General features: G+C 35.5%; 1 protein-coding gene across 1 annotated transcript in view; it reads right to left on the bottom strand.

The window, feature by feature from the left end:
• The window catches only part of ATG10 (autophagy related 10), a 228,269-nt gene extending 204,576 nt beyond the window's left edge, over positions 1-23,693 (bottom strand). Inside the window, exon 1 of the mRNA XM_069492512.1 lies at positions 23,586-23,693. Coding sequence (XP_069348613.1) covers positions 23,586-23,693 — 108 coding nt within the window. The remainder of the gene's footprint in view (positions 1-23,585) is intronic.
• Positions 23,694-27,545: the final 3,852 nt, after the last annotated feature.

The raw sequence follows: 27,545 nt of genomic DNA, 5'->3' as shown, positions 1-27,545 counted from the left end.
TAGTGACTTTAACTTTTTTAATACTGTGTTTGTCTTATGAATATGATGGCTTTCTAGCTTTGATGAAAAGTTATCCAGTAAGATTGAAAAGTAAAATATCTGTAAAAATTAAATCTTTTTTAAATATAAAGAATTAATGGGGCTTATAGATTTTTCAACTCCATAAAATCTACAGAGATGGAGAATCTTTTGCATTCATTAAAATGTTTGAAAAACAAATTTCTTCCAGCCTGAGCAAGAGTGAGACCCCATCTCTATGAAAAATAGAAAAATTAGCTGGGCGTGGTTACACATGCCTGTAGACCCAGCTCCTCGGGAGGCTGAGGCAGAAGGATTGCTTGAGCCCAGGAGTTCGAGGTTGCAGTAAGCTGTGATGATGCAATTGAATTCTAGCCTCGGGCGACAAAGCAAGATGCTGCCTCAAGAAAAACCAAAACAAACAAACAAAAAACCCAAATTTCATCAAAATTCAAACAATTGTTGATTTTTGTTTACTTCAAAAATTAAAACTCTGAAATATTTAAAAAAACATATACTCATGTGTGATTAAAAATATTGGTAAGTTATTTTCTGAAGTGAAAAGGCCCTTTAATGAATCAACTTAATCAAATTTCATTCAGTTATTACTTGATTTTTAGAAATAAATATATTTTTTAATTTCCATCATGAAATTCTATCAAGAATGTGACTTTGGCTAATTGTTAACACCAAAAGCAAAACTTAAGTAATTAAAGTAAATAAGTTAATCAAGAAGTCACAATCAGTGTTTTAGTTAGCAACACCTAGTATCAGAAAACAGTAACAGAAGTAACAAAATAATCATACATGTATTCTAAGTCAGCAAAATTGTAAAAACAATAATGGGAAACTAAACTGAAATAAAATACCAATATTTTACACGATTATAAAACAAAATTTTAAAAGGTGGTAGCAACCCAAATGCCCATCAACAGATGAATGGATAAACAAAATGTGGCATACACATTCAATAAAATATTCAATCTTAAAAAGGAAGGAAATTCTGACACATGCCACAACATAAATGAACCTTGAGGATATTATGCTAAGTGAAAATAAGCCAATCACAAAGAGAGAAATATTATATGATTCCATTTATATGAGGTACCAAGAGCAGTCAAATTCATAGAGACAGAAAGTAGAATAGTAGTTGCCAGGGGCTGTGGGGAAAGAAGAACAAGGAGTAGTTGTTTCATGGCAAAGAGTTTCAATGGGGAAGATGAGAAAGTTCTGGAGAAGGATGGTGGTGACGGCTGCACAGCAATGTGAATGTACTTAATGCCCCTGAACTGTATATACTTAAAAATAGTAACGGTAAATTTTGTCATGTGTTTTCATCACAAATAAAGTTTTATTTTAAATTTTAAATGGTTAAAATGGTTAAGTTTTAAGTTATGTATATTTTGTCACAATTTTTAAAAATAAAAAAAATTACTGATGATAAATATATCACAAATGTGTAATCAGATGTACCGGGATGATGCAAAGTCCAAGGTCAGGGGTAGGTGCTATGTGGTATGGCTACTACAGAGAATTTCCTGGCCACAGGTGCTACACTTAAAGCTTTTTGGTTCAAAATAATTAGCGAATTCATGGAGTATATATAGGGAATCCTTCAAATAGCGCTCAAATATCATTTCAACTACCATAAGTTTCGGAATGGTTGTATAAAACACTGGTAATGAATTATGACCATTAGTATATTGAACCCACCTGTAGCCTGTTCCTGGCACAGCAATGCACATGGCATACCAATTAGGAAGCTCTGATCTAATCCCCAACTTTCAGCTTTCTGTCCTGTCAGCCTCCTATCTCTCCCAGGCTCAGCATACTCTTGGACAATCATCTGGGTGAATCTCACCCTAGTTCAATCATGATGTGGGACCTCTGCTTATTAAATGCTATACTGAAGGGCATTTACCTTCCAGCACGCCCCATCCTCATAAGCAGAACTCACAGAGTGGCTACAAAAAAGTTAATGCATCGTAAGCAGCCTTAATAGAAGCAATATCTGAAACAAGGTGAATTATATGACCTTCTAACTCTAAACCTCTATTTCTATGACTTATGTACATTTTTATGACCCAAAGTTATGTAACACATTAATCTCAGCTTTATATTCTGATTGCTTGTCTGGGTATTAGCAATGAATAAAATACATATCAAAGAGGCATGCCTCATGATTTTTAGTAGCACTAAGACATCCTAGGTAAAACTGAGAAGTAAATGAAAGCTGTCATTGACGCTCTCCCATTTCTACCTCCATTTTGTTGTCAAAGCCTCTATAAAGTCCCATGGTGGTCCAAAGTTCCTAATTATCTTACATTACTCTTCAAAAGTACAACAAAGTACATATCTCAGTTTTCTCTGTTCTTCCCTTTCCTCCACTTAAAACCCCTCCTCAAGTTTTAAGATCTCAGTTTTAAAATCTCAATAGTTCAGCTCCATTCAGGCAGGAATCCTGCTCGAACTTGCTGATTTTCAAATGAGAATGTCAACACCAATATCACTCTGTGGTCACTAGAGCATATGGACCTGCCCTTAACAGGAAACACAGAATATCTCTACTTCGGGTTCTACTATCCAACCCTTAGCTTGTTATTCATTCAGTGTCATCAAGCTGTTTTCTTATGGTACTAGAACTATAAATGATGGCCTCTTCTCTTTACTGAAAGTTTAATACTTAATGTTATGTTTGGGGCAAAGGGACATAAATCAACATTTGAAAATCTTATCCTAAACCAAATGCTTTTCAAACCATCTGTGGTGAAAGATCAGGATTTTTATTTCCAATCTGTCATAGACATACTTTTGTGGAAAACACTAAAAATGAATTACTAGAAAAAATGAAATTAAAAAAAATCAAATAAAATACAAGCCCCAATTCTTTTATTAGATTCAACAGACATAAAAATCATCAAATTGCTTAAAAATTGCCAGTCCTTTATTTTTAACTTCTGTACCATCTCCTTGCACTAGCCCCAATCTAGTACCACACTTAGAGTAACACTGCTTTAGAATATAAATATAGTCTCTCATCCCAGCCCAAACATCTACCTTCACTCTGTCACCAGAGTTAAACAAGTCACTCCAGAAAAAAGCTGAAAGACATAGAATGGTATATGCTATGATTACAGTCACTGGGATACATACACATCTGCCATCCATAGATTTCTAAGTCATAGAAGCTGATCCTTTTTCATAAACTACTCACCAGTCTAACATACTTTGAGGTTTATGAGAGTAACAGGGCTAGTCTCATATATGCCTTTTTCTTTGAAACCTTTCAGTTTTTTAGGTTAGTTAAACCCCTATTCTGCTTCTTGGTTATTTACATAATAAAGATCATTTAAATGCACATGCACTACACCCTTGTGAAAGCCAGCAGGAGGTGAACATGAAGATCTGAGACCAAACTTCTCTGTACGTGTGTAAAGCATGTCTCCATCGTGCAAGTGCTCTACAAATAAGAAATAAACACTGGATTTGTAAGAGTTGGAAGAAAAGGTTTATGGCTTTGACTGTTTCCCATTACTGGAAAATTTACATGCTGAAAAGTAGCAAAAACCAGTACAAAAGTATAAACAGCGGGTGCACTTCAAGGGCTTGTTTCTTTCAAGAATCAGGAGCAAAATTGGGTTTTATTAGCTGTTTCATTAAGTTTTACTTTGAAGAAAAACAAACAGCGAAAGCATATGTGCAACATCTGATGAAAAAGGATTTTATTCTAAACAGTCTCTGTACAAAACTCATTAATGTAACATTAAATGTGAAGACTTGTCTAGCATTTAAGGATAATTTTACCCATTTTAGTTTATTTATAATTTCTGACACAGTTTATTTAACGTATTCTAAACTTTAAATCACCATGTGTACTAAACTAATATATTAAATCTGTCTTTTCAGTGATATTTTGCAATGAATATCTACAGCATCTGTTTAAAGCAATTAGTATATGAAGTTTGTATCAAACTTAACACCTAAAGTAAGATAATACAGCTGGATATTGATAACTTGGAAAACTCAAGAAAACAGGTCAGTTCTTCTTAGTAAAACTCCTAATTGCAAATGCTTTCCTTATAGCTAGCTGCAGCCCCATCCACAGGTCTGTGGTCCGAAGCACATTAAGGGCGAGGCCACATTACTCTGTCTCAGCCCCACCCCCCCCCCACTGTGATCCGTGGAAAAATTATCTTCCATGAAACTTAGGAACCCAGCCACATAGCAGGAGGTGAGCAAGCAAAGAAAGCTTCATCTGTATTTATAGCCGCCCCCCATCGCTGGCATAACTGCCTGAGGTCCGCCTCCCCCGCTTCCATGAAACTGGTCCCTGGTGCCAAAAAGGTCAGGAACTGCTGCAATAGTGCAAGTATACTTTAAAAAAAAAAAAAAATCTAAATATATGTGCTACTATAATCCAATATCTGAAATGTAAGCACCTAATGTAATACTCAAAGTATTAAACTATTTTTTCCTTAGGGCAAATTTAATCATACTGGATATTCATCATATTCCCACTGAAAGAATTTGCCCAGTAGCTACTTTTTCATTTCAAGACTACATGTTGATAAGAAGCACTAAAGTTTGTTAGTGGGGAAGAAGAAAGAAGAAAAAGATATACATACACACATATATATTCCAGTTCCATTGTGTTTGCTACAGAATAGTGGTATGGGATGGAATAAACTTCAGTTTATAACTTAGTCAATGAATATCCAAATAATAAACTATAGGTTAGGAGTTAAGACAACATTCTTTGGAGGCAGACATACCTTGGTTTCAGCCTTGACACTGCCTCAGACATAAAGTCTATATAACCTGAGACAAGGCATTTAACTTTTCAAAGTCTACATGCCTCATGTATAGGAGAAAGAATAACGCTGATTCACAGAGATATCATGGGGGTTAAATTAAATGAGATATATGTAAGTAACAGCACAGTGATGATGCTTTAAAAATGGATTTTCCTCTTTTAAAAAAATTATTACTCATTTTAATCAAAGTAATGCAGCACATAGGTTAAAAAGTAAATATGCACTAAATTGCATATATACAGTAGGCCCTCCGTATCCACAGGCTCCGCATTCATGGATTCAACCGTGGATCAAAAATATTCAAAAATAAAATTGCATCTGTACTAAACTCATACAGACTTTTTCCCTTGTCATTATTCCCTAAACAATACAGCATAACAACTATTTATATAGCATTTACACTGTATTAGGTATTACAAGTAATCTAGAGAAGATTTAAAGTACACTCAGAAGGATGTGCATAGGTTATATGCAAACACATGGGTTTGCATATAACCCAGGTTACAGATGACCTGACTTAATGGCATTAGTACTTACGATGGGGCTCCCAAGGCTCCCCATAAGAATAATTTATAATTAAATTAATAATTTGGGAACTAGTTTCTTCCATCCACGTAAACACATGGTGTAAGTGGTTCATTGGCACACTCAGTCTCATTGTTTATACAGTCACTTACACACAGCATCACTTTTGACTTAAATTTTTTATTCGATTTTATGAGCCTGTGTTTACCCTATGACCGTGCCTCCAAAGCAAAAGTTCACTGCAAGTCCAGGTGAGCCTGCAGTGAAGAGAAAGTTGATTACAATGGAAATAGGAAAGTAGAAATAATTAAGCATTCAGAGAAAGGCCAGACGCCATCATTCATTGGGAGAGCATTAGGCTTCCGTCACTTGACTATCCTAACAATTAGGATAAAGTGAGAATAATGGAACATGTTAAAGGCAATGCTCCAATGAAAGCATCAATTATTACTAAGCAGCATAGTAGATTAATTATTAAAATGGAAAGGTTATTATTGATTTGGTTAGAAGATCAAGATGAGCATAACATTCCTATTAGCCTAGCATTGATGCAACATTAGGCAAGTGTTAATCTTTCATATTCTTTTTTGAAATTTCTCCTGTCTCTTATCTAAACTTTTTGTATGGGTTTGTTTTTACGTTGTATGCTTGAATTTAAAAAAAGAGTACAATAGGATCCATAACTTATTGTTATCATACAGGGGTATTATTATTATAGTATTATGCCATATTATTATTACCACATGTGAGCCATTATAATGGTAGTAGTAGTAGTACCGTATACTGTTGTTCATAAGGGATCCAAGTTACATACAAATCTGACCTAAAGACCTGCTCAGGAATATATTTTATTCATAACATGGGGATCACCTATACTATACCATTTTATATCAGGGACTTGAGCATCCACAGATGTTGGTATGGCAGGGAAGTCCTGGAACCAATCCCCTAGGAATACCAGGGACAACTGTATAACAAAAGTCACCAAGCACCTTCCTCACCCCTCCACGTACTCTGGTCAGCCTACCCAGACACAACCACTTGCAATTTTCCTTGTTGTTTCTTCTACCATTCAATTTCAAATTCCATACATTTTATGTCTATAGCTTTCTTTTGATTCATTGAATTATGTAGCTTATATATATATTCAATTTCAATGTAACCCTTGAATTCAAAAAACAGGATCATCAAAAAAATGACTTCTGTTGAATTCATACATTGGAAAGAACACATGTCTAAAAGAAGCAAAAGCAACTTCTGTCTTAGGAGTCTAAGTATTATAGTATAATTCAATTGTAACCTGTTTACTAAGGGATTTCTACTCAGAGTACAAACATGAAATAGTTTTATTTTTCCCAATAACTATTTTTAACTTTCCCGTGTGGAATCTCCTTTCCTACCTGGTAAGTGTGGCAGATGGATTGTATTAATGACCCAAATTTTTCATACCTCCCTATTTCCATGCCTTTTGGAATTGCCTTCCCACACTGACTCTGAGGTTGGTCCCCATGTAAAGCTCAAGTAGAGGTCTAAAAAAGTATTTGAGTGTTTTTACTTCCTTCCTTTGGACCCTTAACCACCACCATGCCAGCAAGCTCAGTCTAGCCTTCCAGAACATGGAACCAAGCAGAATCATCCCAACTGAGGCCATCCTACAACAGCCAGACACCAGCCAATCCTCAGTTGATTGCATATGCATAAGCAAGCCCTGTGGACATCCAATGAGCCTGTTACAGAGCAGCTAAACTGTCTAGTCAATTTGCAGACTTCTCAGAAATAATAATGGTTGACTTAAGTCACTAGGTTTGGAATGGTTACTAGGAATCTTTAAACAACAACTTGGTCCCAGTCCAAAACTTTTTAGATGCTTCCAGTTATTAGAATTCTATCCTTCAGATAATTAAGACTCAATCCTATTATTATTTTTGTTACTTTGAAGACTTCAGTCTCAAAATCAGTGCAAAGGTCTTTTCTTCCTGTAGTTCAACCCACACCCTCAGCAGCTTGAAATGGAGAAACGAAGCATAGTCTTACTCAGAAAAATCTCCTGCTCTTCGCTACTTCTAGGAGTCCATGGCTCCAGAATTGGAAGGAGGAAGGTGCATCGTCCCCTAGTTTAAATGGATGCAGTCACAGTCCTCTTTTTGATTGCTGTTGCTTCTTCAGCTGACACTGCCTGGGTGTCAATATCCTTCCATGTGGCAGACACCCAGCTACTAGCTCCCTCTTAGTGTGACTGTATAGTTCTTCAGAGGCTCCTGCAGGGAGACCACCCCCTGGCACATTTATCTAATCTAGGCAGCCATCATCCTCCTCTACCACAGTTAGGGTCCCTTTACCTGACTGTCAGCCTTCTTGAGCAGGACAGCAGAAAAATAGGTCAAGCTTAGCTACTCTCTGAAGTGATCACATTAAACGAATTAATCAGTATTCCCTCTTTAGCCCCACCATTGAGCTCAGCTCCCTTTACCCCTGCTCAGGCAAAAAAGCGCAGATCCACAAATCCATTGTTAAGCAAATGCCCAAGCAGGCAATGAAATGACCACTCCTCCCCTCTCCCTCCCCACGTATAGGTACCCATGTTCATTACAAGTGGTTCTTTGAAGAAGGAAGGGAGGCTTTGGGATAGGAGGGAATCATTTTTCATTAAGAACACTGCACTCCCCTTTGCTGAGACCTCATACTGGGGTGGAGGATCCCAGTTCTTCAGGAATAGGTCCTCAGATCAGTCTCTGCAGGCAGGTTTCTGGCCCCCGTGGCTAGTAGATTATTCATAACAATTCAAATATAGAAATTTAGTTACTTAGAGTCTTTTGTCTTCAGCTTGGGGCTTTAGCTGCAATTCTGGAACAAGATAAAAAGGTCCCACTCAACACACTGTTACATGGTTATTTTTAAATCTAAAGTATGCATTAAATTCTACTATACTGCATATCATTATAGAAAAATTCCATTTTTACAGAAACGCCAGTTTTATTAAAAAGACTGCCCTGAAGAGGTTATTTGAATGATATTTATTAACTTTTTATGTAAATGTTATGGCGTTTTCATGGATCCTAATTCATCAATTAAGGGATGAAAAAGGAACACTGGCATGTTTTTTTTTTCATTTCTCATAATTTTTCAAATAAAACTTTTTGTTCAATAAAATGCATCAAATTGTAAATTTCAACTTTTTCTGGAAAATCAGACATTCAATCATTCATTTAATAAATATTTATTTTCCTGCTTACTTTATACCCAGTGATATTCTAGTTGCTTTGGGCATATCAGCAAAGAAAACAAAGATCCTACCCTCACAGATTGAGCAGGAAAAGAGAGACATTAAACAATAAACACAATAAATAAGTAAATCACAGAGCATGTTTGAAGGTGAAAATAGTACTAGGCGAATCAGGTATCAGGAGTGAGGCTGCCAGGCAGGGGAGCCGGGTGGTTTGAAATGTTGAGTAGGGGGGACAGGGAGGCCTCATTAAGAAGGTGGCATGTGAGCAACCACTCGCAGGACCTGGGTGAGTTAGCCATATCTGGAAGAAGAAGTGTTCAAGACAGAGGGGTCAATCAGTTCTGAGGCCCCAAGGCGAGAGTGTTTGCCGAGTCTGAAGAACAGGAAGGAGGTCAGTGTGCCTGGACGGTTGCCACAAAAGGAAGAGAAATCAGAGGTGAAGTCAGAGGAGTAAGAAAGGTGGGGAAGGGAGCAGAGTGCCCAGTTTATAGGGCATCATAAACACTTTGGCTTTAACTTTGAGTTGAGAAGGGACACAATGCGATTTGTATTTTAAAAGGGTTATGCCATAGGAAGGCAAGAGTGAAAGCAGACCAACCATTAGGAAGGTCATCCTAGTAAGAGTTGATGGCTGTTTACATAGGGGTGGTAGCAGGGAGGATGATGAGAAATGGTCCAACTGTGAATATTATGAAGGGAGAGAAAACAGAATTTTCTAATGGATTAGATGGGGCATGAGAGGAGCAGAGAAGTTAAGGGTAACTCCAGCAGCTTACACAACTAGAAAGATGGAGTTGCCCTCAGTTAAGAAGACAAGGTTGGTTTAGGTGGTGGTAGGTGAGCAAGTTTGGAAGGTGGAGAGTAGGAGCTTAATTCTGGACATGTTGACTTTGGAATCTAAGTGAAAATATCAAAATAGAAATTTCCAGTAAAAAGTTGGCCTTATGAATTTGGAATTCAGGAGAGAGGTCTGGGCAGGGGACATACATTGGGAGTAATAAGCATTTAGATGGAATTTAGATGATGAGACCTCCAGCGTCATGAGATAGCTAGAGACAAGAACAAGACATAGGACTGTGCCTGGACACTGACATTATTAAGACCAAGGAAAAAAGAAAGAAACAGCAAAGAGACTGAAAAGGAATGAAGAGTAATACAGCAGATTAACCAAGAGAGTGAAGATACCAAATGAAGGTTTATCAAGGAGGAAAGAATGACCAATCCTGTCAAGTGATGATCCATGATCAAATAATTTACCAAGGAGTTTGGCAGCCTAGAGGTCACTGATGATATTACATAATATTAATAATATTGCACCCAATGGCTCATCTCACTAAAAAAGGAATTTTACTATTTAATAAAAATTCTTCTAAAACAAATAGGTTTTTAAAAGCCAGTCAATGACCCACTTATTTCAAACAGTATATGAAATGAAATACAATGGAATGTATTTACACAAATAAAAAAACTTGACTTGAACTCCTTGCAGTTTATATGATTTTAATTCAATTAAACTAATGAATCTAAAGTGCTTACTAAGTTAAGCACCAAAGATATAGCAACAAGGATATAGGCAAAAAACATAGTCCCTGATGTCAAGGACCTCTCAGAGTACTATGGCAAATTAGGCAACTATACAGATAGTCATCATACAGAATTGTAAACCAACGGTACGGAAACACAGAGGAGCCAAACTTGGGAGAGCAGGATTGCCTGTGTAAAGTAGGTGATTCTTAAATTTAATCTGAAAAAAAATATGTAGTGATTATGGGCAAAAGACTTGCCCACACAAGTCGCAAAAGAAAGTACCAAGTAACTAATAAAAGGTGCTCAGATGAACTAGTTTTTAGAAAATGCACATTAAAATCATCGTGTGGCCTTAGGAGGCAGGACTACAAATCCCCTTTAAAAAACAACTTTGAAAGTGAACAAAATTATTAAAAACAACCATTTCAGGGATCTGGAAATCGACCAAAAGCAAATAAATTATTAAGAAGCACTTATTTATGAAAAACTGTTGAAATTCAGGCAAGAACAGTGGGAGTCTGTGACGTTCGTCTCTGCAGCCGCTCCCACCCCTCCCAGGTGGTCAGTATGCTGGTTCTACCAGGACCACAGGCTGTGAAACCAGCAGCATCACTGCCAGAGGGGCTCAAGTGACCTGAAGCTGAAGCTGAAAATATGCCATCCAGCAGAGCAGCGCCAGTAGCCAGTAAAAGTAGCAATCTCCGCAGCGAGCCTGAGGTAGCTGTTGCACTTGGGACAAACAACCAACCAGCACCATAACCAGAAAAATAACAGGGAGATCCTAGAAGGGAAAGATCCACAGAGGGGCTTGATAACTCCGCACACACTTGGCTGCCTTCCACCCACGCTTAGGCCATGGGAACCGAAGCTTTCCCCATAGCCTGGCAGAGGGAAAGGCTGTGGACAAGCACAGAGTACTGGGGAGAGACTAAAAGGCAGGGCAGATTTGAACACCGCCTGAACTTCCAATGTGCTCCCCACCCACACAGACCCATCAGGAAGGGGGACGTCAGACTGGCTCAGGGGGTTTGAGCACAACCTCTGACCAATCATTGATTGTCAACGACACTAAGGACAAAGGTAATGTTGAGAGAGAGAAGCCAGACTCAAAAGAGTATATCTTTTTAGGCAAGAGTTTTTCCTGCTTTGCTAAGGAGACTGAACTATATCCTGAATAATGGAGAATCACTAAAGGATTTTAACCAGAGAGTAATGGATTGGAACTGCATTTTGTAAGATCACCTTGGCAGGGTTAAAGGCAGGCTGGTGGAGGGCAGGATTAGAGACAAAGAGTAGAAATAATAACAGTCTGAACAAAGACAGTGGTGATGGCCAAGGAGGGCAGAGGGGGCAGAGGTAAACTAATTTGACAGATTTTTAAAGGTAGAATAAATTGATGTAATGATCCATTAGGTATAGGTATTGAGGAGACAGAGGAATGCAAAAACCTTCAGGTTCATGGCCTGAGGCAGAAGGATGGTGGAGCCTTCTACTAAAAAAAAGAATTCAGAAACAGCAACTGATGTGGAGGGTAAAAAAAGAGGAGCTCAGTTTTGATCATGTTGAGTTTAAGGTTTATAGAACTCTAATCCATGAGATTGCTTATATCACTAAACTTTGTGTAAATTTGATTATTTAGAAAAATAAAAGTAGCACATGGAAATGTGAGATTGTAGTGGTCCAAAACCTGGGTTCTTGTTCCAGTTTTAGCTCCAACTTGGACAAGTCAATTGTTATCTTGGTGCTAAGTTTATTCATTTATTTATCCTTATGCAAATGAAGAAAATAAGACGGCCCTATATACTTACCGGAGTATCATGAGCATAAAAAGAATGCTGTAAAACGGGAATGCACACAGATGCTGCTATAGTGCATGATTTGTTCTGGAAGTTATAACTAATACAATATGATTACAATGAAATCATAAATATTGGAAAAGATGCTACATTTTCATTATGTCAGATGACATGAAAAGTACCAAAGTATTATTATTATTATTTTTTTTTTTTTTTTTGAGACAGTCTCACTCTGTTGACCAGGCTAAAGTGCCATGGCTTCAACCTAGCTCACATCAACCTCAAACTCCTGGGCCCAAGCAATCCTACTGCCTCTGCCTCCCAAGTAGCTGGGACTACAGGCATGTGCCACCGTGCCGAACTAATTTTTTCTATATATTTTTAGTTGTCCAGTTAATTTCTTTCTATTTTTTTTAGTAGAGACAGGGTCTCGCTGGAACTCCTGACCTTGAGCAATCCTCCCACCTCGGCCTCCCAGAGTGCTAGGATTACAGGCGTGAGCCACAAAGAATTATTTTTAAAACTACTAAAACTAATTAGTTCAGTAAGGTAACCAGATACAAAATATACCTAACAAAATCAGTATCTACATATTAGCAACAACCTGTTAGGACTTAGAATGGTAAAAATCCTAGTCTCTCTAAATAAAGCTAGATCTATAGCTGTTTTATCCTGTCCTGGATCTACTTAAAGAAATTAACAAAGCCTATAAGAAGAAAATTTTAAACTTCACTGAAGACTTTAAAAAGTGTACCTATAACATTCCTAAAATGGAAGACAATGTAGATATGTAATTTCATTCTAAATTTATAAATTTGAAAGGACAACTATCAAAATCCCAATTGGAAAATACAGCAACACTTGTTTATCTAATTAAGAGTACAGATACCTAAAATGAAAGCCTACATATGAGGGGAATTACCCAAAATTACTGCAATTATATTAGGGGGGTAGGATAATTGATGATTTTTTTCCCTTCCATTTTTATAAATATTCATCAGAATCCTGTCCGTCCTTGGAAACATTCTCCAAGACCTTGAAAATAAGGACTATAAGAAAGCATTTTCTGAGTTTAAGCATGAAATTAGCTCAGATCGGAGCTAACAGATCAGAGCAGATTGGCAAATTACCTTAAAGAGAGAGAATGGCTCCCTAGCCTGAAAGATTTAACTGGAACCCAATAGTAACCAGAAGAGAGACTGATCAGTAATAAATACTTTTAAAAAATTAAATCAATGAAGCAAACATTGGTAGTATCCACAACACTGTTCAAGAAAAGGAGTCTTAACCCTACACACTTTAAACAATTTGGCCTCAATGGTAAGACTACTTTTTTGTAGAGCAAGATATATGACGCACTTTTAAATTGTGCCATTAAACATTCCATTCATGCAACTATGCATGAGAATTTGTACTCATCCTGTATTCACAGGATTGTAATTTGGTCACCTACAAAACAAAAACGAACCATCACGCTGAGAGGAGGATTCACAGTTCATTTGACAATTCTATTTATTATAAATTAGTAAGTTTGAATTTGATATATATATTCAAACACATACAGATATATAAATATCATACATAAATAAGATACATATCTAATATATGTATATATGATATATATATGTGTATGTAATTCGTCCTTTGACATTGTTTAATGTGTGACGCTCTTTGGGAGACAGCTCCATTCCATCCTATTCCATCTGAACCAGAAAACCGAAGGTCAAATCCTGGGCTTGATAAACTCACCATGTGTAAGTACACAGCTTTTTGAAATACAGCCTGCTAGCCTGCCCAGTGAACCAAAACATCACTGTTAACTAAGCACATACTCTTATTAAACTTGCACAGTAACTATCATTACTTAAATTTGAATTTATAAATTTGCAAAGTATTATAGCTTTCCTTTCTCAGATACTCTTTTGATAATCCTTAAAAATGGTGCTCAGAAGTATTTAATTCACATTGATACAACCTGTTCTTCTTGAAATGATTGCTTAAGATTTGCATATGCTTAAGTGACAAATCATATCATAACACTCAATAAATTATGAATGAAAAAATCTAGTGTAACTGACTAGGATTCAATATTTATTACAAAAACACAGCATACTGCTCCAAGTGCATTTTTCTCCTAATCTCCAATGATAAACTAAAAAAAAAAAAAAAATCTACATTAGTCTCATCAAGAAATGATATTAATGCAATATATTTAATCTTTATCTAGTGACATAACTCACAGTAGATGATTTAAACAGATACAGCATTATACTAAAACGAATAGCAGTAACATGCTCATGGTCCCCCCTAAAAAGGATTATTAATAAGGGTATATAAAAGTTAATCAAAAATTAAGTATTTCAGGCTAGGTATAGTGGCTCACACCTATAATCCCAGCACTTTGGGAGGCTAAAACAAGAGGATCACTTGAGGCCAGGAGTTCAGGACTGGCCTAAGCAACATAGCAAGAACTTGTCTCTACAAAAAATAAAAAATTAGCTGGATGTGGTGGCACACACCTGTAGTCCCAGCTGCTTGGGAGGCTAAGGCAGGAAGATCCTTTGAGCCCAGAAGTTTGAGGTTACAGTGAGCTATGATAATGCCACTGAACTCTAGCCTGGGCGACAACAGAGCAAGACCCTGTCTCAAAAACCAAAAAAAAAATTAGGTATTTCAAACCAACAAATGTTAGTTGTTACTCACATAAAGCAATATTATTCCTAAAAAACCAGTGGGAAATGTCTATTTCTTTTAGTGAATCTTAAACTGTCACTAAATTTTAGGAAAGAATCTTTCTAAGCATATTGTATACACAGAGATTAAAATTTTAAATGGATACTTAATATTTCACCTCTGAAGCAAAAATAATTACTTCCAACAGTTCAACGTATATATAAATAACACAAAAGTGAACAGGTAGGCAAAGTATTTAAAATATGAATTCTATTATTTACTCTCCAATTTGATTATATTTCTGATAGAAATACCCAGTTGTGTTTATAAATTATCAGCAAATGTGAGCCATGTCGAAGTACTAGTCTTGTCAGATACACATGGAAAGCGTTTTTAATCCTCTTTAACAATGTGCTTCAGAAATAAAATAAATTCAATCTCTTAACAGAATGAGGCTATGTAATTCAAGAAGCCAATACCTAACAGAAATTCACTCCAAATACTCTCTTTAGCTCTCTCCTTCACAAAATCTTAAATCAAAGTTTGTAGATATAATGGATGAACCTTGAAGACATTGTGCTAAATGAAATAAGCCAGTCAGTCAAAGACAAATACCATATGATTCTACTCATATGAGATACCTGGAGTAGTTAAATTCATAGAGACTTGGGTTCATTCATTAATTTTAATACACAATGATAAATAAATTTACAGAGCATACTTGAAGAACCATAATTTTAAGACATATGGAGAAAATAAAGAAAGTTAAATTAATTAAATTGAGATATGTTACATCACTTCATACATGCCACAGATTCTTTAAAACACCATCTCTGTAGGACAGTCATGCGCATCAAACGAAAAAAAAATATTAAAAAAAAAAAAAAAACACCGTCTCTGGCTGTGAGTTGATAATTGTGGGAGCTAGGTGACGGGTACATGAGAATTCATTATACTATTCTCTTTACCTTTGTGTGCTTGAAATGTTTCATTATAATACATTTAAAAATAAAGATAGCTGTGCAAATAAACAAGGTATAAAATTCAGCAGAGCAGCAAAAATGGTAAGAAAGGCCATGGTGGGCTTTGTACTCAGATAGTGTTGAAAGATTCAATAAAGTAAAATATGGAGATATTTTAGAATCTATTTTAAAAATATGAATTTGATGTAATTAGCATAAATGGTGAAGGGGGTTAAGAAAAGCAATGTGAATTAACCAGAGGAAAAAACTACTAAAAAGAAGGAATCATAAAATCGGTTTAAATTTATACTCAGAATAAAATAAAATTTAAAAATTTTACTCTATATAAATTAGGAAACAAGCCCTTTCAATAAGCAGTTCCTAAGCTGTAATGGAGGTAATCAAAATATTTCTTGGGTGTTGCTATATATATTTCAAAATATAATCAAGTAGGTTTAACTGAAGAGATAAGGGAGGGGAGAGGCTCTTTAATTCTTTTTTGAAAATAACATACAAAATAATCTAGTATTAATTGTACAGGACATAATCTCAAGAAAGCAGGGTATTTGGTTTTCAGTATATGAATGTTCTCTCTTCCTGTTTCTGTTACACAAATGTGAGAGAAGGAAGTTGAAAACCTATGGGAAATTATTTTATCAATAACTTGTGAAAGGTGGAATCACAGAACTGAGAACTGAGATCCTAAACTATAATAAAACACACATAAAAAAAAATTCTAGAAGGCAAGTTGGTTGGAAGTTTTAATGTTGCACAAATCCCAAAAAGGGTCTGCTGAATCCAAGAAAAGGCTAAGAACATTTCTAATTATGAATAAAGTTCAGGGAATAAGAGTAAATTGTGGTGAGATAGAAGAAAAGGAAGCATACACATAACATACAAAAAGTAGAGAGAACAATACCAAAATCAAACCCATATACAAATGACCCACATTCAATACATATGAAGATTTTGCCACATCCATCACTGTTTTTTGTTTGCATGGTTGGTTTTGTTTCAGCTTGCTAAACTCCTTGGTATCATACATTAGTCCATAATCAAATATTCCCAATTAGCTCAAAAAAGGGTCTTTTACAGTTGATTTGAGTCAGGATCCAAATAAGGTTCACGTATTACATTAGGGTATGTGTCTTGAATTTCTTTTAATCTAGAGTCGTGCTAAGTGGTTTGAATTGGTGCCATTTCAAGAACTAATTGTTACCAATCCAAAAACTGTTTGTTAGTAGACCTCATACTCTTTGTTACAAGTCAACAAGATAAGTACGGAAAAGCAAAGAGAGCACTTAGGTTCCTAGCAAGTTGACACTGTCAAGACACCCAAGTGCAGGATGAGTGAATTCATGTCATTAAACCAGCTGGTGGGCAGACTCCAGCTGTGAGCCGCACATGCCCTGAGCTGCACACTAGCCATGTGCACTAGGACTGCTGACTGGTTGCTGCCTGGATAGGACATTTAAAAAACAAAAATAAAAACAAAAACTTGGCGCTTAATCCTAGATAGTCTGAGACACAGTCCTTCTCTTCACTTCTTTATCCTACCTTAATTGGGTTGGTTGTCGTTTCGATTTCTGGATTTTTCTGTTTGCTTCCTATGGTATCAATTAACTTGGTCCTCTATCACCTGATTTCCTATCATTCATTCTATTCAAGTTCAACTTTTGGGCCACAAATACTTCATAGATGGTACCCTGTGGTTCGTGTTATAAGATTTCCAAAAATATTTAATATCTGGTTGCCCTATTTTTGGTACTGCCAAGATTGATTACTAGGCTCAGGTGATAATAGCTCAATCTCTCCTTTGTAAATTCTCCACCAAACTTTTGTCTAATTGTTTCATCCACAAGTTATGGTTGCCTAACTCATTTCATTAGGGGTTGAAAAATGGTGATCTTCTAACTCTACCTCCTTTCTATGTTTATTAGATAAAATTGTGAGGTGGGGAGACTTCTCATCATCAAATTAGGCTTTTTGAAATATAGTTCATGTAGGAAAGATAAGACAGATACTTATTTCTTTCCTTTTGATTACCATTTTCAAACCAAGTAGTTGATGTCCTAGATACTTCCAATAATGTTCAATGAGTTGAATTTGAAAGCTGTTGTGCACATCTCTGTCTCTCTCTCGCTCTCTCTTTCTCTCTCTCTAACATTGTGAACAAATGGTTTTTTAAGATAGTTTATGTGTTTCAAACAATTACATTGTTATTTATCATGCTCAAATTGTCTCATCTTTGACCAACAGAAGCCTCTTAATATTAACTCTTATGTCCTTTTGACAAGACTCCTCTATCCACTACCCTTTGATAACTTCCTTGCATTCTGGTCAGTCATCAACATAACCAGGCTCACCTTGTATACTTCCTCCCTCAGGCCTGTAATCAGCCATTCCTCCAAGAAACTTTGCTTCCTTTTTGTGAGGAATGGTATTTATAGACCATAATCTTGACATTTCAGTGGACAAAACTAAAAAATATGTAGTTTGAATTCTTACTGATATTTCCAATACAGACTAATATTATAGAATTTTTATTTAATGTGTTTGATTTTATATTGGTCACTTTTATCTTACATTATAAATCTTAGCTCCTGATGACATTAACATAAGTATTTACTTGCCTTATTATAAAATAGATATAAAATAATCATAAAAGAATAAAATATCAATTAGACTATTAAAAACAAAGTTTAAGATTTCTTTATAGCACTATTTATCCTTCAATTATATCCCATTAAGGATGTACAGTAAAAATACTGTATTCTTAGGTCACTTGAAATAATTTTTTTCCCCTAACACATATTATAGGCTAGCATACCAGGTACTCTGCTAAATACTTTTATATGTGTTTTCTCATTATCCTTATAATCATCTATATAAGTATTATTATTTCCATTTAATAGATGTAGAAACTAAGGCTGTAAAAGAAAAAATAATTTGCCCAAGGATACAAGTCATACCTAAGATTTAACCCAGGTCTGAACAACTCTAAAGGCCAATGTCTAAACCATTGTGATATCCTGCCTATAAATTTTACTGTCAGTTGCAAACCTAATCTAACCTTTAGCACATGATTGCCATTTGCTATTGATGCATATTCCCTTTAATGTGCCTCTTTGCAAAGCAACCACTAGAGGCCATGTGGCCTGGAGTCTAGAGCATGGACCATCAATTAAGAACACCTAGGCAACAGGTGTTTAGCACCACTAAAAATTTAGGAACCGCACCCCATTTCACAACAAAGTAGGTCTTGCCAAGACTTGAAAAATTTAAATGGATATAAAAATTTTTTAAGTAAACTGGAGGAAGAAGAATAAAAGTTAAGTAAAAAATAATTAAGTAAATTAAATTAAAGTAAATTTACTTAGTAAAGCAAAATACAATAAATTTAAATTAAATAATAAAATAAAGTAAATCTAAAGTCTAATAAAATAAAGTAAATTTAGGTAAAAGTATTTAACACTCAAAGCAGAATTGGGACTAGTTATCTAGGTCTACATCAAAGTCTCAGTTTTATAGATACAAGTTTTGTCATTACACCTCTCTGATTCTATTATTTCTCCACAACACAAATTATTTCCAGAAATAAAATCCAACTATAAGTAATCCTCAACTTTTATACACTGCATTTTTAAATAACCTACACATTTGTTTATGAATTGTTACATTAAGATAATTCAATTGCTTTTCTTATGCCAAATTAGGACATTCCTTCATTATTTTGAGCTTCTACAGAGTGGCACTGCCTGCCAGAAGATCACTTTCACTTGGGTCACCATTTTTATACTTTAGTGTTTGTATAATTATGTAAATATTTTAGTGCATTTTGTCTTTATTTTTTTAAATGACTTGAAAACAGGAAATGAAAGTGATGATACTTAGGAAGCACAAGGCTCAGAGTGAATACTAAGTGAGAAATCATGAGGCAGAGCAAAAGTGACAAATCTTTTGCCTCAACTGATGCATTGGACTTAAAGTGCTCACCTGTTTCCATTTGTGTAGGTAAAGAACTTTAAAAACACAAGTGAAATTTCTGAAAAATATCCTCAAAGGTTGCATCTTAAAAGCAAGGTGAAATTTAAGATTATATGGTGTTTTTCAGCTCGCAGGAACAGAAAGTAGGTCTATTTTGATGTTTAATTTTCAGACACATATTTAGGAGTCCATGAATGCACAAAAACTACCTGGGATTCTTGGCACTTCTGTCTAGAGAATGTCAGCAACTTGTTTATGCAATGTCAGGCATAATGAACTAAAACAACAAAACCCACTTTTATTTGAATAACGATGCTTGTAGACATATTTTTATGATCCATCATAATAAATATCCATTGACCATGTGGTTATAGGGTGATCCTAAGGAGAACACTAATGATTCCCATTTGTTTCTGTCATTTTTTCCTAACACAAATAAGGAAAACTCTGCAATAGCAAAGCTTACAGTAAGAGTGAATCTTAAACATTATTGTGAAAAAAAGATACTCAAGAATAAAACTGATTATCCAAAACTAAGTGGAAAAAGGCTTTATTTCAAGCTTGTTAGCTTATTTCTACTTCACAACAACTTATAAAAGCAGAGAGTAAGGAACTCAGAACTGTGCTTGGGTCCGCAGGCTTTGAACTTGGAGCACTAACTCCCTTCGTCTCCCCAGTCCGTCTCTACTCTCACCACAGTCCTCTCTAAATCCTGCTTTGGGATCTGGTTTCTTCCTTCAATCCAATCTCATCTGCTTTCTACCTTTCAGAAATCCATCAAGATTTATTATCCCTTGAAGATATTTTTTTTGTTGTTGTTTTCTAGCACTGATAAAAATTTGCCTATTTATTTTTCAAAATAGCTTTTCCTTCATTTCTAGGAATTTGGAGAGAGAATGAAAGGAGTGAGTTAGAGTGGACAATGAAGCTGGAAGGGTAGCAGGAAGTCACCATGCGGGACCTTGAACACTGTTTCTATATTATTCTGTATAAGACAGATAGAGCTCAAACTGAATACAAAGGGAAAAAATTGTATAGAAAATGGGATTGCATCAAAGGTATTTTTTAAAGGGTTAACTATGGCAGCAATTTGCTGAAGGAATTGGAGAAGAGCTGGAAGGCTGTGGAAGTTCAGGTGAGAACTAAGGGGGATGTAGCTGAGGTGAAGCACGGATGACATTTCAGGCTGCTAAAGAAAGGATGATAAACATTTTTGGTCAGGGAAGGAGAGAATTCTCCTTCTTAGGCTCACGTTCTTTTTCTGTCCCCACCTTCTGCTCCCCTTCTTATCCTAGAGAAACTCAGAACAATATACTACCGACCAGCATGGTATTTTTGGTGTCAAAAAGGTTTTACAGAATTTTCTGAGAACCTAACTACAACTTCATTAGTAGCATTACTTCTGTAAAAAAAAAAAAAACCCACACTGAAAAAGTCAAACAACCAACTAAAAATTATAAGATGGCTTTCTACATGCCAGAAACTGTACTAAACTCTTTGAATGAAAAATGTCATTTAATCTACACAACAAGTCTATGAGAGTATTATTATTATTACTATTTTATAGATAAAGAAAACGTAGTTTGGAGACATTAAGTAACTTGCCTAAATTCAGCTAGTAAATGGTAGAGCACCTATTTGAAGCCAGGTCTAACTGGGAAGCATGTACTTAAACTGTATCTTTGATATCTGATGGACCATCACATTAAATAATTCATCTCAATCAGTGTACTGCCTTCCTGATGGGTTTGAAAAAGCTAGAGGTAGGGGAATAAGAATTATTCTGCCCAAATGCCAATAGCATCCAGTCCCACTGAAAAAATACCAATTTAGAAGTATTCTCCCTATTCTGCATAGCTCCAGATATAAAAATTAGGACTGCTTTGACTAAGATTTTTAAACAATTTACATGTTTCATTAATTCACACTTTTTTCTCATCAATTTTTCCTGAGAAGTGATATTTTACCTTTCCATAAAGCTGAATTCTACCAATTCTCTAAATATTGTCAGGATTCTTTTAAAATTAAAAAATAAAATGGATGGTGCCAAAATGATCTACAAACAAACCTGAAGGTATGAGTGACAATATGCATACTCTTTAAAGAAGCCTCTATATATAGGTACAAACAAGATTCTTTTTAAAAATAACATTCAGGAGCGAGATGGGGCAGAGGGAGGCATTGTAAGGCAGGGGTACAAGGAAACTTTTTGGGGTGATGGATATGCAGTAAAAGTCCACAGGTCTATAGATGTATCAAAACTTACCAAATTGTACACTTTAAATATGTACAGTTTATTCTATACCAATTATACCTCAATATTGTATTAAATATTTAAAAAACAAAAATAAATTTCTAGGACCTGAAAAGCAAAACAATACTGTATTTTATCCAAAAATTTCCAGAAAAAGACTGAGACACTGCATAATACAATAGAAGGTTTGAAGGGCATAACCCAGTGACTAATTCACAATTCCCTTCAGAAAACTAGTACAGGATTGTGGAAAGTAAGTGACAAAAATACTAACACACCCAAATTCAAGAGACAGGGATTTGCTTTGCCTGGGTCCCCTTTCCAATTCAGATCAATAGCATGCAGTGAGGCAGGGCTGGATGAGAAACCATCATGCTATGCACACATCCGATCCCAGATGTCAGAAACTGGGCCCCCGCAGCCCAAATGTTATGCATCACTGACATGTTTGGTTTGGTCCTCATTGTTTGAATTAGTTGCCAACATTTAAAAATTCAGAGATTTCTCCCCCTGAATCTGGATTTTTTAACTTTTATTGAAATATCAAAAGATCTGGTAACATTTGAGCCCATGTTTCCAACCAGGCCACAGGCCCAGCACTCTGGTCGGCCACAGACCACTGGGCTCTGTCTTCATATTGCTCTGTCCCAGCAAGCTCCACCCACTTACACTACCACCCCCACCCCCAGGTCCACAGACTTTTGAGTTTGCAGTTCTTGCTCTAAGGTTGTAAAGATTTTCTCTGAGCAGTGCTTTGTTTTGTTTTGATACTATCTATGGGCTTATCCCCCACATGAAAGTGAATTGCCCTTAATTAGAGGTATAACTCTCACTCCAAAGGGTGTGGAAATTTCCTAACCAGGCAGCCAGTGGCAGCAAACAAGAAGCTAGACTTAACCATACCTTTTTAGAGACAGAGGAATAATAAAAATAAATCCTGAAGACTGGTCCTTGGGGCATTAGTTTACTTCAGTGAAGAAACTTCTGACAGATATAATTTCCCTCCTGAAGATCCTACCCAGCCCTGGCCCCCTCAACTCCCCACACCACACAAATGTACATACAGCCCCTGCTCCCTCCCTAACTTTCTACCCAATTCTGCTTGGTGCTGAAATAGTAACAGGAGTTTCTGTCATCCTGCCTCCAGCTTAAGATAAAGGAAAATTTCTTTTATAATTTTTTGGTGAAGAGACAGGGTCTTGCTATGTTGCCCAGGCTGGTCTAGAACTCCTGGCCTCAAGCAATCCTCCCACCTCCGCTTCCCAAAGGGCTGGGATTACAGCCAAGAGCCACTGCACTGGCCCCTATTACATTATTATTCCTGAATAGATCCAAAAGAAAAAATGTTTTGAAATGTGTTTACATTATTAAGAAATTCCCAATTAATACAGTCCTCAATATTTCAGAATTTGTGATTGTCTGATTATGGTTTGGTTTCAAGATTATCTTTTTACTCTCTAGACACAAGTAGTCTCCTAAGAAAATTAATAGTGTAAACAAATGATTTGAAGTACCGCAAAAGCATCTGTTTACAATCAGATAATTAATGTGCTAATTCTTATCTATTAAATTAAAGCAGGTCACCTAAGGACTTTTATAAATAATACTTCATTAGCCTAATAATGAGTATATATAGTTGAAGTAATAAAATAGACAGCTGTTTTAAAACATCCTTCAATTTAAGCCTACTAAGTCAAACTAGTTTTCATACCTTAGGTTCAATGACTGAGGTTTTACACGGCAACAAAATAAAACAACAAAAAAATCCTCCATTGAAATATAAAACAAAACTTTCTGTTTTACCTTTGACATTCTCCATTCCCAACCATCGCCAATCTGCTGCGAATGTTTAACAAATTCTGCACAATAATGCTGGAATGTTTTTTCTCCAAAGAATTCATCTTCTTCCATGTTCAATAACTGCAATATAAAAACTAAGTATTAGTATTAGATGTAGAATGAATATTGAAAAACATTCTGCTAATTGACTAATTTCTTTAAATAAACCAAAATTTGGGATGTAGAATGGAAAATAACCTCAAGGTCATTCCAAAAAGTATTTTTGTGCTTTCCATCTTTCTCACTCTTTCCCCATTTTTTTTATTTGGAGGAAAATGTGACCAACATGAAAACCCAAAACCTAGTTTTGTAACAAATACATATCTATGTTTTTTATAATGACAAGACTAATGTTGACTACAGTAGAAATTCTGTTACATTTTAGCAGGACCTATATTTACCAAAAAGTTTAGTTTCTCCGTAAGTTTAAAGAGCCTAATTTTTCCTACCTCTTCTAAGTTAATGCTCCCATACAACCTCCTCAGAGCTTCCTTCTCTACCTTCTACTTTAGCACCTATTTTAATAGTGTAACAGTGATTGGTGTAGCGAAGCTGTTCTTCACACTTTATTAGAAAGTTCAACTCCCTAACAAATGATATTCTAAAGCCTGAAATTGTTTTCCAAGGTATAAGGTTATCTTATAATAAATCACCTCATTAATTACCTACTTTATCAAATCTACAAATATGACGTATCATGGAATATTCATATATTTGTAATTTAAGCCTGTCCAAAACATGAAACATTATTTATAGAAAAGAATTTTAGAGCAGGAAGGAAACACACAGCACATGTAGTTCAGGCCTCTCGATGAGCAAAGTCAGACCAAGTGAATTCCCACGTTCTCATTAGGGATAAACATCATCAGGACTATTGCTTATGTCGAACACTATGCTGAACACTTCACATCCCCATTTAATCCTCACACAACCCAAAGGGTGATTTCCATTCCTCAGATGAAAAAGAAAAAGTTATCTGCTCAAGAATACAAACGACAAAAGACTCAAACCCCTGTTGGGCTCCAGGACCAGTGATCTGTCTATATTGACTGGTTCTCAAACCAGTATTATTTCTGGTTATTCAAATTTAGTATAACCTATATAAGAATTTGTTCATTCATCCAACAAATACATATGGAATATCTATTAGTAGTAGGCACTATGCATGGGTAAAATTAAGCATGCAAAAATGAAAAGATATATAGTCCTTACCTTGTAAGAGCTCATATTCTAACAAAGGGAGATAAGCAATAGAAACTCTCTTAACCAACCTCCATTCAATCAACTTGCCAGATTAATCAACACAATGTCCAGTCGTTCTGTAAAACACTCATGTCTACAGGATGTTGACCATGAAGCACCTCTGCTCCCATCAGTTGACTGTACATCCACAAACCACATCCTTGTGTCATAAATATATATTTTAATTAAATATTAAACCAAGTCAATAAAATATAAGTAAAAAACAAAGACTACTGTTTTATCTATGATTGAATGCTCTAGAAAGACTCAAAAAAGGTGAGTCTCTGTAAGAAAAATAAACTGCTATTGAAGGAGGTATGGCCAATGCAACTGAAAAGATTGGTGAGGAATAGGGGAAAGAAAAGATTCAAACAGATTCCCAGCTTTCTGCCTTTAGATGATGGTACACTGACTGAGACAGAGAACCCTGAAGGAAGAGCAGGTTTGGGGAAAGATATGGACTTAGTTCAGCCACAATGAGTTTGAGTTTGAAACAGCCAAGTGAAGGGATCCAGCAGGCATTTTAAGGTGAGTTTTGAATTCAAAAGGAAGAAAAATCTGAGTGGAAATGTTGAACTCAAAAGGAAGAAAAATCTGAGCTGGAAATGTTGATTCTAAATGAGTATTACATACATGGTAACAGAACCCATTTCATCACTCAGAGAGAGAATGCAGAAACAGAAGAGGAAGACAAGATTGAAATGGAGCAGCCAGATAAATAGTTTTCCAACTGTATGATGATCCTGACATATACTGAGAGAGAGATACTAAATTTTAAAAATTGGCTTTAATTCATAAAGTATGCTAATATATTTAGGAATACTTTTTAAATTCCAACAAACTCTTACTTAATAATAAAATTGAGCTAAGTAAAAACATTCCATTCCCTAAGCCCTCCAGTTACTTGAGGTTTACTGAACTATTGAAAATGTCAGTTGAAACATAAAATTTCACTCAATTGCCATAGTTTATCTAATTAACAGTACTATGCTACTAGCAAGATGACTGAACATGAAAACACTAATTAATATTTGGTTGAATACTTTTCAAATTATCTAAGGACTGGGCTTTGCTGAAGGATGTTACATACAATAATACAAACACTTATGGCTTGATTACAAAATTAGGAACTATATTATATTAAAAAGATATCCATCTCAACTAGAATCATCATAATGTACCATAATGAAATATCATGGAATAATTATTGTTTCTTTGCTCAAGAACATTTCAACTCAAAAAAAAAAAAAAATGTAAATATAATTCAATCAACATTTTTGTACACACTCTTTAAGTTGTAATACTTTCTGGTCCTCTACCAACTTCATACATTAGTAGAGGCAGAAATTAGAATCTCAGAACTTCCTATTATAAGATGGCTGAAAATATGGTCAAAACCTGAAATAACCACAACTGTGGCTTCTTAAGCAATAATGGCAAGAAGAATCCTTATCTTGCAAATGAAAAACCTTAGACAGGTGAAGTGCCTATGTTTCCCGACATAAGTTATCTTAAACTAAATTCAGACTAGAAGTGACAACAGAACATAGGTGAACTCTAGGTAAAAAGATGAATTTCAATTCTCATCTCATTCTAAACAATGAACCTCTCATTTCTAATTATAAATTGAAGTCAGAAATGAGTCAGAGCTCCTCGTGTCATAAAGTATAAGTTGTTAATACATCTATTTTGCTTGAGTGTTACTCTGGTTCAACAGCTGTTTGATTTTTTCTTTCTAATGCTCAATCAGAACCTTTTTTTAATGGCTTCAGCAGAGGCTAAAGATTGGAAATATAGAATAATTTTCCCCACCAAGTGATAGAAGTCTTTCCAAACTATAAGTTAGCTCTCAAACTAGACAGTGTGAAGAAGCTCATTCTGCTACTGTTCAAATATATCTTTTGAGAAAAGCAGCCCCAGTGAATTCTAACACTGTGTATAATCATTGTTCAAATGATCCTTTTTAATTAAAAACAATTTCTTCCCTATCACTCTCCATATTTTTATGTGATTTTTAATCTAATGTGTATGGAACTAATTTTTTGTGTTTTTTTGGTCAGAGACATTTCTTCTGATGAACCTATAAATCAATGTGTATCAGAGTCATAATGAGACTACAACACTATGAGAAATATAACTAAATTTCCTGGAACTTAAGATCATTTACAAAAATGTGATTATCACAGAACATGTTCTGCATATATTTAAACACTAAAAATCAGTTTTGACTAATAAAAGTAGGCTACTTCCTCTATACTTGTCCCTCCTCGCAACAATTTCACATTATTTATAACTCTAAATATAGACTTTCCTTAAAAAACATAAATAACTAGCTAGGAGATACAAATGTCAACCCATTACCTTTATGGCAATTTGGCTTGAATTCATCTAGATTAATCACTTACCTAGCAAGGTCCTTGGACAGAGGTCCTCAAATTTTAGAGAGCAAGGAAGCGCTCAGGGTACAAATTTAAATGTGAAATCTTAGGCCCTGGCCAGAAAGATTACCTGATTCTGAACCCTTCAAAATAAATACTTTTAATTACCACCAGGGATACTTTTGATGAAGAATCATGCTAGAAAACTGAAACAAAAGATGGATCATTTTGATAGAGTTGGTGAAAGACCTGGATTTCAAGGAATTTGGCAGCCTGGGTGGGCACAGAAGGCACGGCCCTGGGC

The sequence above is a fragment of the Eulemur rufifrons genome, chromosome 17, assembly GCF_041146395.1.
Source record: "Eulemur rufifrons isolate Redbay chromosome 17, OSU_ERuf_1, whole genome shotgun sequence".
NCBI classification, from domain to species: Eukaryota; Metazoa; Chordata; class Mammalia; order Primates; family Lemuridae; genus Eulemur; species Eulemur rufifrons.
Note: the sequence above shows the minus strand (reverse complement) of the source record. Positions and strands in the feature narration are given on the sequence as shown.